General features: G+C 46.2%; 1 protein-coding gene across 1 annotated transcript in view; it reads right to left on the bottom strand.

Moving 5' to 3' along the window:
* The window catches only part of ryr2a (ryanodine receptor 2a (cardiac)), a 1,161,183-nt gene that overhangs the window by 840,586 nt on the left and 307,805 nt on the right, over nt 1–12,792 (bottom strand). The window contains 2 exon segments of the mRNA XM_056296806.1: nt 8,328–8,414; nt 12,437–12,596. Coding sequence (XP_056152781.1) covers nt 8,328–8,414; nt 12,437–12,596 — 247 coding nt within the window.

Raw genomic sequence — 12,792 nt, 5'->3', positions numbered from 1 at the left:
ACTCAAGTCTAGGCAAGGGAAAGCTTCAGGAAAGCTTCGACAACAAACATCACACAGACACACACATACACTACCGTTCAAAAGTTTGGGATCACATTGAAATGTCCATATTTTTGAAGGAAAAGCACTGTACTTTTCAATGAAGATAACTTTAAACTAGTCTTAACTTTAAAGAAATACACTCTATACATTGCTAATGTGGTAAATGACTATTCTAGCTGCAAATGTCTGGTTTTTGGTGCAATATCTACATAGGTGTATAGAGGCCCATTTCAAGCAACTATCACTCCAGTGTTCTAATGGTACAATGTGTTTGCTCATTGGCTCAGAAGGCTAATTGATGATTAGAAAACCCTTGTGCAATCATGTTCACACATCTGAAAACAGTTTAGCTCATTACAGAAGCTACAAAACTGACCTTCCTTTGAGCAGATTGAGTTTCTGGAGCATCACATTTGTGGGGTCAATTAAACGCTCAAAATGGCCAGAAAAAGAGAACTTTCATCTGAAACTCGACAGTCTATTCTTGTTCTTAGAAATGAAGGCTATTCCATGCGAGAAATTGCTAAGAAATTGAAGATTTCCTACACCGGTGTGTACTACTCCCTTCAGAGGACAGCACAAACAGGCTCTAACCAGAATAGAAAAAGAAGTGGGAGGCCGCGTTGCACAACTGAGCAAGAAGATAAGTACATTAGAGTCTCTAGTTTGAGAAACAGACGCCTCACAGGTCCCCAACTGGCATCTTCATTAAATAGTACCCGCAAAACACCAGTGTCAACATCTACAGTGAAGAGGCGGCTGCGGGATTCTGGGCTTCAGGGCAGAGTGGCAAAGAAAAAGCCATATCTGAGACTGACCAATAAAAGAAAAAGATTAAGATGGGCAAAAGAACACAGACATTGGACAGAGGAAGACTGGAAAAAAGTGTTGTGGACGGATGAATCCAAGTTTGAGGTGTTTGGATCACAAAGAAGAACGTTTGTGAGACGCAGAACAAATGAAAAGATGCTGGAAGAATGCCTGACGCCATCTGTTAAGCATGGTGGAGGTAATGTGATGGTCTGGGGTTGCTTTGGTGCTGGTAAGGTGGGAGATTTGTACAGGGTAAAAGGGATTCTGAATAAGGAAGGCTATCACTCCATTTTGCAACGCCATGCCATACCCAGTGGACAGCGCTTGATTGGAGCCAATTTCATCCTACAACAGGACAATGACCCTAAACACACCTCCAAATTGTGCAAGAACTATTTAGAGCAGAAGCAGGCAGCTGGTATTCTATCGGTAATGGGGTGGCCAGCGCAGTCACCAGATCTGAACCCCATTGAGCTGTTGTGGGAGCAGCTTGACCGTATGGTACGCAAGAAGTGCCCATCCAACCAATCCAACTTGTGGGAGCTGCTTCTGGAAGCGTGGGGTGCAATTTCTCCAGATTACCTCAACAAATTAACAGCTAGAATGCCAAAGGTCTGCAATGCTGTAATTGCTGCAAATGGAGGATTCTTTGACGAAAGCAAAGTTTGATGTAAAAAAAATCTTATTTCAAATACAAATCATTATTTCTAACCTTGTCAATGTCTTGACTCTATTTTCTATTCATTTCACAACATATGGTGGTGAATAAGTGTGACTTTTCATGGAAAACACAAAATTGTTTGGGTGATCCCAAACTTTTGAACGGTAGTGTACATGACACATAAGGTGTTCCAACATGAGGACGCTGCTATGTCCAACATGCACACTCTGAATAGCTGCCACGTTCATATGTCCTCATGTCTTTGTCCAGCCGCATGTCTAGTTATGTAACTGAAAGCACTTAAAACGATCACACACATCCGTCATGGCTGATATGACCACCACCACCACCACTCGGGGTTTTCCACAAGTGATCAGCTCCTTTACCCAGGCTTTTGGTGTTCTTGGGTTTGTTTGTTTGTGTTTTGATGGTCATCTAAGTGCATCATGTGCACACTCATTGAATAGATGAGATTAAATTAGATTTTATTTTATCTTATTATTATTCGGGGATATTATGTTAAATTGTGTTAACCTGAGTTTGTTTTAGGAATAATTTGTCATTTGTGTAAACTTGGAGCTTTCAGAGCAGAAAGGGTTGAATACTAATACAATCGCTATGTTTTAGTTTTTAATTTATTAATAAAAAGTCAGTGAAAATAATATTGTTCAGGGACAAATGTGTGATTATATTTTATAATCCAGAAATTAGTGATGACTGTCAAGGGGGTTGAATACTTTTGTAGGGCATTGTATATCCAAGCTGTGTTGTAGAGTTATTCCATGTTAAGTACACTGAGAGGGCCACGAAACTGGAGTCAAATTCCATGTAGTGCAAACCTACATGGCCAATAAGCATGATTCTGATTCTTATAAAATGGTGAAAAAGTGGTAGATTACAGCTTTAAACCATATACCTAATTTTTTCATGTAACATGCAAACCTCATACATCATTTGCTAGGTGGTAATCATCGCTAATTTATATGATTGGGCGTGGCCCACTAGATTCATCTACACAACTCAATATGGACATCATTCCCTTACTATTCTCCTAATAGTCACATACTAGTACATGTTTACTGGATAGGCAACAGGATGCTGTTGGCTTGCACTGGTGTATAATGAAGCATAAGTCTACAAGCAGAACATGTACTCTGATGTCTTGATAAATGCTCAATAATCCAGGTAAGGAAATTCCAGAAAGTTGAATCGATTCATCTGGACACAACATGTACACTGCAGTCAGCTGAGACTGACAGGTACACTGAAGTCAGCCGAGACTGACATGTACACTGCAGTCAGCTGACGCTGACATGTACACTGCAGTCAGCTGAGGTTGACATGTATACTGCAGTCAGCCGAGGCTGACATGTACACTGCAGTCAGCCGAGGCTGACATGTACACTGCAGTCAGCCGAGACTGACATGTACACTGCAGTCAGGTGAGACTGACATGTACACTGCAGTCAGCTGACGCTGACATGTACACTGCAGTCAGCCGAGGCTGACATGTACACTGCAGTCAGCCGAGGCTGACATGTACACTGCAGTCAGCCGAGACTGACATGTACACTGCAGTCAGCCGAGGCTGACATGTACACTGCAGTCAGCCGAGGCTGACATGTACACTGCAGTCAGCCGAGACTGACATGTACACTGCAGTCAGGTGAGACTGACATGTACACTGCAGTCAGCTGACGCTGACATGTATACCGCAGTCAGCCGACGCTGACATGTACACCGCAGTCAGCCGAGGCTGACATGTACACCGCAGTCAGCCGAGACTGACATGTACACCGCAGTCAGCCGAGACTGAGAGGTACACCGCAGTCAGCCGAGAGACTGACACGTACACCGCAGTCAGCCGAGGCTGACACGTACACCGCAGTCAGCCGAGGCTGACACGTACACCGCAGTCAGCCGAGACTGACATGTACAATGCAGTCAGGTGAGACTGACATGTACACCTCAGTCAGCCGAGGCTGACATGTACACCGCAGTCAGCTGAGGCTGACATGTACACCGCAGTCAGCTGAGGCTGACATGTACACCGCAGTCAGATGAAGCTGACATGTACACCGCAGTCAGCCGAGACTGACATGTACACTGCAGTCAGCCGAGGCTGACATGTACACCGCAGTCAGATGAAGCTGACATGTACACCGCAGTCAGCCGAGACTGACATGTACACCGCAGTCAGCCGAGACTGACATGTACACCGCAGTCAGCCGAGACTGACATGTACACCGCAGTCAGCCGAGACTGACATGTACACCGCAGTCAGCCGAGACTGACATGTACACTGCAGTCAGCCGACATTGACATGTACACTGCAGTCAGCCGACACTGACATGTACACTGCAGTCAGCCGACACTGACATGTACACTGCAGTCGGCCGAGACTGACATGTACACTGCAGTCGGCTGAGGCTGACATGTACACTGCAGTCGGCCGAGACTGACATGTACACCGCAGTCAGATGAGACTGACATGTACACCGCAGTCAGCCGAGACTGACATGTACACCGCAGTCAGCCGAGACTGACATGTACACCGCAGTCAGCCGAGACTGACAGGTACACCGCAGTCAGCCGAGACTGACATGTACACCGCAGTCAGCCGAGACTGACATGTACACCGCAGTCGGCCGACACTGACATGTACACCGCAGTCGGCCGACACTGACATGTACACCGCAGTCGGCCGAGACTGACATGTACACTGCAGTCGGCCGAGGCTGACATGTACACTGCAGTCGGCCGAGACTGACATGTACACTGCAGTCGGCCGAGGCTGACATGTACACTGCAGTCGGCCGAGGCTGACATGTACACTGCAGTCAGCCGAGACTGACATGTACACTGCAGTCAGGTGAGACTGACATGTACACTGCAGTCAGCTGACGCTGACATGTATACCGCAGTCAGCCGACGCTGACATGTACACCGCAGTCAGCCGAGGCTGACATGTACACCGCAGTCAGCCAAGACTGACATGTACACCGCAGTCAGCCGAGACTGAGAGGTACACCGCAGTCAGCCGAGAGACTGACACGTACACCGCAGTCAGCCGAGGCTGACACGTACACCGCAGTCAGCCGAGGCTGACACGTACACCGCAGTCAGCCGAGACTGACATGTACAATGCAGTCAGGTGAGACTGACATGTACACCTCAGTCAGCCGAGGCTGACATGTACACCGCAGTCAGCTGAGGCTGACATGTACACCGCAGTCAGCTGAGGCTGACATGTACACCGCAGTCAGATGAAGCTGACATGTACACCGCAGTCAGCCGAGACTGACATGTACACTGCAGTCAGCCGAGGCTGACATGTACACCGCAGTCAGATGAAGCTGACATGTACACCGCAGTCAGCCGAGACTGACATGTACACCGCAGTCAGCCGAGACTGACATGTACACCGCAGTCAGCCGAGACTGACAGGTACACCGCAGTCAGCCGAGACTGACATGTACACCGCAGTCAGCCGAGACTGACATGTACACTGCAGTCAGCCGACATTGACATGTACACTGCAGTCAGCCGACACTGACATGTACACTGCAGTCAGCCGACACTGACATGTACACTGCAGTCGGCCGAGACTGACATGTACACTGCAGTCGGCTGAGGCTGACATGTACACTGCAGTCAGCCGAGACTGACATGTACACCGCAGTCAGATGAGACTGACATGTACACCGCAGTCAGCCGAGACTGACATGTACACCGCAGTCAGCCGAGACTGACATGTACACCGCAGTCAGCCGAGACTGACAGGTACACCGCAGTCAGCCGAGACTGACATGTACACCGCAGTCAGCCGAGACTGACATGTACACTGCAGTCAGCCGACATTGACATGTACACTGCAGTCAGCCGACACTGACATGTACACTGCAGTCAGCCGACACTGACATGTACACTGCAGTCGGCCGAGACTGACATGTACACTGCAGTCGGCCGAGGCTGACATGTACACTGCAGTCAGCCGAGACTGACATGTACACTGCAGTCAGATGAGACTGACATGTACACTGCAGCAAGCCGAGACTGACATGTACACTGCAGTCAACCGAGACTGACATGTACACCTCAGTCAGCCGAGACTGACATGTACACTGCAGTCAGCTGAGACTGACATGTACACCTCAATCAGCCGAGGCTGACATGTATACTGAAGTCAGCTGAGACTGACATGTACACTGCAGTCAGATGAGACTGACATGTACACTGCAGCAAGCCGAGACTGATATATACAGTGCATCCGGAAATTATTCCCTTCCCTTTACTTTCCCCACATTTTGTTATGTTACAGTCTTATTCCAAAATGGATTAAATTCTTTTTTCCCTCATCAATCTACATACAATACCCCATAATGAGAAGGCGAAAAAGGTTTTGTAGAATTTTTTGCAAATTTATTAAAAATAAAAAACTGAAATATTGCATGTACATAAGTATTCACACCCTTTACTCAGTATTTGGTTGAGGCACCCTTGGCAGCGATTACAGCCTCAAGTCTTCTTGGGTATGAAGCTACAAGCTTGGCACACCTATATTTGGGGTATTTCTCCCATTATTCTCTGCAGATCCTCTCGAGCTCTGTAAGGTTAGATGGGGAGCGTCGCTGCACAGCTATTTTCAGGTCTTTCCAGAGATGTTCAATGGGGTTCAAGTCTGGGCTCTGGCTGGGCCACTCAAGGACATTCACAGACTTGTCCCGAAGCCACTCCTTTGTTGTCTTGGCTGTGTGCTTAGGGTTGTCGTCGTGTTGAAAGGTAAACCTTCGCCCCAGTCTGAGGTCCTGAGCACTCTGGAGCAGGTTTTCATCAAGGATCTCTCTGTACTTTGCTCCATTCATCTTTCCCTTGATCCTGACTAGTCTCCCAGTTCCTGCCGCTGAAAAACATCCCCACAGCATGATGCTCCCACCACCATGCTTCACTTTAGTTGCTTTCTGGCAAACTCCAAGCAGGCTGTCATGTGCCTTTTACTGAGCAGAGGCTTCCGTCTGGCCACTCTACCATAAAGGCCTTATTGGTGGAGTGCTGCAGAGATGGTTGTTCTTCTGGAAGGATCTCCCATCTCCACAGAGGAACGCTGGAGCTCTGTCAGAGTGACCATCGGGTTCTTGGTCACCTCCCTGACCAAGGCCCTTCTCCCCCGATTTCTCAGTTTGGCTGGGCGGCCAGCTCTAGGAAGAGTCCTGGTAGATCCAAACTTCTTCCATTTACAAATGATGAAGACCACTGTGCTCTTTGCGACCTTCAAAGCTGTAGAAAATTTTTTGTACCCTTCCCCAGATCTGTGCCTCGATACAATCCTGTCTCGGAGGTCCACAGACAATTCCTTTGACTTCATGGCTTGGTTTCTGCTCTGACATGCACTGTCAACAGTGGGACCTTATATAGACAGGTGTGTGCCTTTCCAAATCATGTCCGATCAATTGCATTTACTACAGGTGGACTCCAATCAAGATGTAGAAACATCTCAAGGATGATCAGTGGAAACAGGACGAACCTGAGCTCAATTTTGAGTGTCATAGCAAAGGGTGTGAATACTTATGTACATGCAATATTTCAGTTTTTTATTGTTAATACATTTGCAAAATTTTCTACAAAACCTTTTTCGCTTTGTCATTATGGGGTATTGTGTGTATATTGATGAGAAAAAAAAGGAATTTAATCTATTTTGGAATAAGGCTGTAACAACAAAATGTGGGGAAAGTGAAGGGGTGTGAATACTTTCTGGATGCACTGTACACTGCAGTCAGCTGAGACTGACATGTACACTGCAGTCAGCCGAGACTGTCATGTATACTGCAGTCAGATGATACTGACATGTACATTGCAGTCGGCTGAGACTGACATGTACACTGCAGTCGGCTGAGACTGACATGCACACTGCATTCAGCTGAGACTGACATGTACACTGCAGTCAGCTGAGACTGACACGTATACTACAGTCAGTTGAGACTTACATGCACATTGCAGTCAGCTGAGACTGACACGTATACTGCAGTCAGCTGAGACTGACACGTATACTGCAGTCAGCTGAGACTTGCATGTATACTGCAGTCAGCTGAGACTGACACGTATACTACAGTCAGTTGAGACTTACATGCACATTGCAGTCAGCTGAGACTGACACGTATACTGCAGTCAGCTGAGACTGACACGTATACTGCAGTCAGCTGAGACTGATATGTATACTGCAGTCAGCTGAGACTTGCATGTATACTGCAGTCAGCTGAGACTGATATGTATACTGCAGTCAGCTGAGACTGATATGTACACTGCAGTCAGCTGAGACTGACACGTATACTGCAGTCAGCTGAGACTGACATGTACACTGCAGTCAGTTGAGACTGACATGCACACTGCAGTCAGCTGAGACTGACACATATACTGCAGTCAGCTGAGACTGACACGTATACTGCGGTCAGCTGAGACTGACATGTACACTGCAGTCAGATGAGACTGACACGTACACTGCAGTCAGCCTAGACTGGCATGTACACTGCAGTCAGCCTAGACTGGCATGTACACTGCAGTCAGCTGAGACTGATGAAGTCATTTAGATGAGTGATGAAACATTTCTCCCACTAAACGTTGAGTCCCGATGAACTGATCCAACTTTCTGGGAGATACTCTGCTGCACCTCAGAGCTCATGGTATGCTAATGTATCACCATGCTGCTTTACTCTTTCAATGTGGATTAATGTCCTAACTCACAATTTGAGAAGCGTACTCTAAAAGATTGAACAAGTATGTTCTGCATATGTTTTTTTTCTTCTCGCCTACTCACCTTTATACGCCCCAGTTCAAACTGGAAGACACTGGGACTGGTAGCCTCAGCAAAGACTGCTGGGAACAACTTTGTACTGGGCTCCACCTGGATGAATCAAGAAAAGGAGATAGAGAGGAAAAAGAATAAAAGTGGTGCAGTTTTGTATTATTACAGGAAGACTATTTCTAGTCGACTGACATATTAATAAAATCTAACCACAAAGCAATCCTTAGCGGCAGACTCGTGCCATGAGAAATGCAACTCATCCATTAACAACTTCATTATTTGATCGCGGGTAACTGTGGTGTTGTTGGCTATGGCTCATCTCCATAAGTAAAGTAAAAAAAAAAAGATTGACCCACTATGAAGACAGGATGGCCAAGCTGACCCCCACAGTTAAGCAACTTCTCATGGAACAGGCTGCGCCCAGAATTGGGGAACAAGTGGTGGCTCTCTCCATCACTTACCAGGAGCTGCGGGTCGATCAGCAAAATCAATTTCCTTTGGTGGCCCAGTTGGTAACCCTGACTGCAGTTGTTCAACAAATCCTAACCGTTTCTATCACCACTCCTGTTCCCTTGGCTCTGATTTCCATTGCTCTAGTATCTCATTTTTCAGTGTCGGCTGACAATCTGTCTTCTCCATTTCTTCCCTAAGGTTTCAAGCCCAGTCTCCCAGTCCCAGAGAAATGCTCCAGAAATGGACAGACATGTTGCAGTTTCATCGTAGTGTGAGCTTGAATTTTTGACTCCCGGCTTACCACGTTCCCAAATGAAAAGCAGAAGATTTCCTTTTGCTTCTCTCCCCTCTCCAGGCAGCCACTAGTCTGGACCACTGCTCTCTGGGAGCAGCAATCATCAGGGTCAAACACTCTGGCAGCTGAGAGCAAATAAAAACACAGCACCCCTGCAACTGGCATATCAGCAAGACCTCATGTAGATAATCTAAGAGGAGTTGGCATCAAAGGAAGAACACAATGACATGTCGTATTTGACCAAACTAGCCACTCAGGCTGACAACAGGATATGAGAACATTGGCGAGACAAGGGTAGCTCTGTCCTTTCAAACACCATTCACTGTCGGTGCACCATCCTCTCCTGTTCTTTTACCCTCTCTGCTAGACCAGACTGCAGATCCCATACAGATATGAGAAACATGGCTGACCAAACGTGTGTGGCTTTAGTGCATGCGAGATAGTTGTTGTCATTACTGCAGAACTCCTGTTAACTTCCTGTCTGTTGGTCCAAGATATGCAGCATGGTAGCACAGTGGTTAACGCTGTCGCCTCATACCAAGAAGGTCCTGGGTTCAGACCCTGGAGTTGTCCAACCTTGGGGGTCATCCCAGGTAGTCCTCTGTGCGGAGTTTGCATGTTTGCACTGTGTCAGCGGTGGGTTTTCTCTGGGTGCTCCTGTTGCCCCCACCGTCAAAAAGAGAGGCATGTTAGGGTTAATACTCCTGTCTTTGCCCCTGACTGAGTCACGGCAAGACGAACTGGAGTTGGTCCCAGGGTGCTGCATGGCGGCTGCCACTGCTCCTAGCTACACAGCTAGGATGGGTTAAATGCAGAATGGGTTAAATGTAGATACATAATTTCCCCATGGTGATTAATAAATAAATAAAAATATCCCATCAAGAGAAGAGACACGTCAAAAAGAAGAGGGAACTCTTGATGGGTTGAATCTCTCAGCATTCATTCCATCTCCCAAGTTTTAGTATCTATTGCTCTCTCCTGGGTTCACGTAAACTAGGACTGCCTGCTTTTATTGGCTTTGGTGCAGCTGGAATTATTTAGATATCACCTAGGACCACAAATGGGAGGTACCACTCTGTCCAATGAAGGAGTCCTTAGACATCACCACCCTAGATGTTCATTCCTTGGGGTGTGAAAGGTATGTTTCTGCACTGAACGGCTCCATCTGGTCCTCAAGGGTAACTGTTCTGAACCACACCCATTCCATCTTATCAGTTCCCCTGACTCGACATAACTCTTGCATAGCCAGGACATTTGTGTCCCTTCTCACTCATCCTCTGCCCCTGTTGAGTCTGTAGACCTTTTTTTGGGTGTTGCCAGGGTATGCAGACTTGCATGAAGTGTTCAGCTAGGAGAGACTGACGACTCTTCTACCTCATCACCCATATCATTGCCCTGTAGATATCCAGCCTTGGACATGTCCTCCCTAGGTCCACCTCTTCTCTCTCACTCACAGAGACTATGGCCATGGAGGAATATATAAGAGATGCTTATATAAAAGTATAATATATTAAAAAAAATTGGGGCGGGCTAAGATAACTGCTAGCCCATGCAGACCGGCGGTTGCAACATTCATCCTGGCTGGCATTTGTTCCCTTGGACAGTGATTTTTTGTTTAGTTTTGATTTTTGTGTTAGTTTGGATATGTGTGTTCTTGTAGTTTTTGGATGTGTTTTTGTCTTTGTGTTGTGCTGCTGTGGCTGGGCTGCTGTGTCCTGGGTACGACGTTAAACGGCAACCATCTGGTCATTGGCGACTAAACCAGCACCCCCACTTCAACCTGTGGGTTGTTGTGAGGAGGGTGTGTGGACTAAAAACAAAACCTGTCAAGGGGCAGATGAGTTCCTCTGCGACCAACGGCCATCCATACCCGGAGAGGAGATAGGGACCACCAGGTACTCCCCTTACTGAAACACAATGATGACTCAACCTGTTGAGGCATCAGTTGTGCCCCTATGACCCCCATAGGTTATGGAACTGATGATGATGATGCTGTGGCTGGGGGGAACGGCATTTCGTTTCATTTCATGTACGCAAGTGCATTAAGTGAAATAACAAAGTGTTCCTGATTCCTGATGCTGCTGCCAAGAGATTTATCTAACCCTCCAATTCGCAAGCTCGAGTAGGGTTCTTCCTCATAGGCAAGAAGGATGGATCTCCTCCTGCTGGTGTATCAACTACCAGCCCCTAACTAACATCACCATAAGGAAAAGGTACCCTCTCTGACTACTTGCTTCCACATGTAAGCATCTTTGAGGCACGATCATTTTCATTAAAATAAACCTCTTCAATGCTTATAACCTGGTGTACAGCCAGAAGTGAGATGAGAGGAAAACAAAGTCTTAATTTTGCCTTTTGGACAATATGAGTCAAGCCCTTCGGCACCATGGGCAACATCCCAGCCGTCTCTCAAGCCTTAGTAAATTATGTTCTCTGTGATATGTTGAACAGGCATGAATCTATATTTGCATGACGCACTGGTCTTCTCTCAAACTCTTTTGGAACATGAATGTACAGCATGTGCAAGAAGTATGAGAGAGCCTGCTTGAGAACGTTCTGTTTGTCAAGCCAGAAAAATTATTGTTTCATGCCTCTGTCATTGGCAGACTGGCCTCAACCATCCACAGTGAAGCAGGTTAGACGTTTCATTTTAGTTCTATAATGGCCCCTATAAACTCGCTCACCAAAAAGACCACTACACACTTCACATGGGAGACATGTGTTCACTGAGCTCAATTTGCGTGTCGCCCTTACTGAAGTCTTGATTCACCGGTACCTTTCTTTGCCTTTAATCTGGAGATGGATAAATGCATCATCAGAGTTCGGGCTATCCCTTCACTCCTCCAATGACAATAAACCACACAGATATAAATATAAACAAATATATACAAATATAAACAAATATTGTTGAGGTAAGGTAAGAAAAGAAAGTAAAGATGACAATTGGTGTAATTAGTGAAGGGCGTGGCCCCATAGACTTGGCTCTGATTGTGGCCTTTTCTGAGGGAAATAAAAGGAGGAAATTCAAAATTAAACATGTGAGACACCATGCTTACATCGGGAGGTGCTATAGGTTATTATCATTGCAATGACAACTGTAAGCGCCAATTAGTTAAAGGCATTCTAAAAAAAAAAAATTCTAAAGACATTTAGTTTGCAGAAAAAAAAAATATTTCACTGCAACTGGATCATTGCTTCTCACTGTAGGTATAGAAACTCTTCCAGAAATACATCAAATTCTTTTACAGTTTTCAGTGAATTTTAAAGTCTTGACATTCATAAACCTTTATGCAATGGAGCGTGTACAGTACAGACCACAGAAGGAAGTAAACCTTGTTGAGACTTCCTTATTGGGACTCTAGTTAAGCAATACCTGGTAGTAAGTGTTGAGCTCCTTGCCGGTGGCAGTGAAGGTGAGCAGTCCATTTGCTGTGTCAACCAGACAGCCTATCTCCAAGCCGTCGTTGTTTCTTCCCTGACTGGGGCTGGTGATTTCCCCTGCCCACACCATGTAGCAGCTACTGCGCTTCATACTAGAAGGAGAGGAGTCATACAGCATTGAAACAAATCATACATCCCACACCAGATATAGTAATGATCAGAGTTACTTTTTGGGTTTACTCCCTTTTTGGTGCACTGTTTCCATAGCAGTGTCATTTGGGGATTTACTTTGCTATTCTCACAAGTTACACAAATCTCACGAGTTAATCACAGTTGTCTTTCATGACA

Source organism: Lampris incognitus, chromosome 17 (assembly GCF_029633865.1).
Source record: "Lampris incognitus isolate fLamInc1 chromosome 17, fLamInc1.hap2, whole genome shotgun sequence".
Taxonomy (NCBI): domain Eukaryota; kingdom Metazoa; phylum Chordata; class Actinopteri; order Lampriformes; family Lampridae; genus Lampris; species Lampris incognitus.
This window is presented reverse-complemented; position numbering and strand designations above follow the sequence as displayed.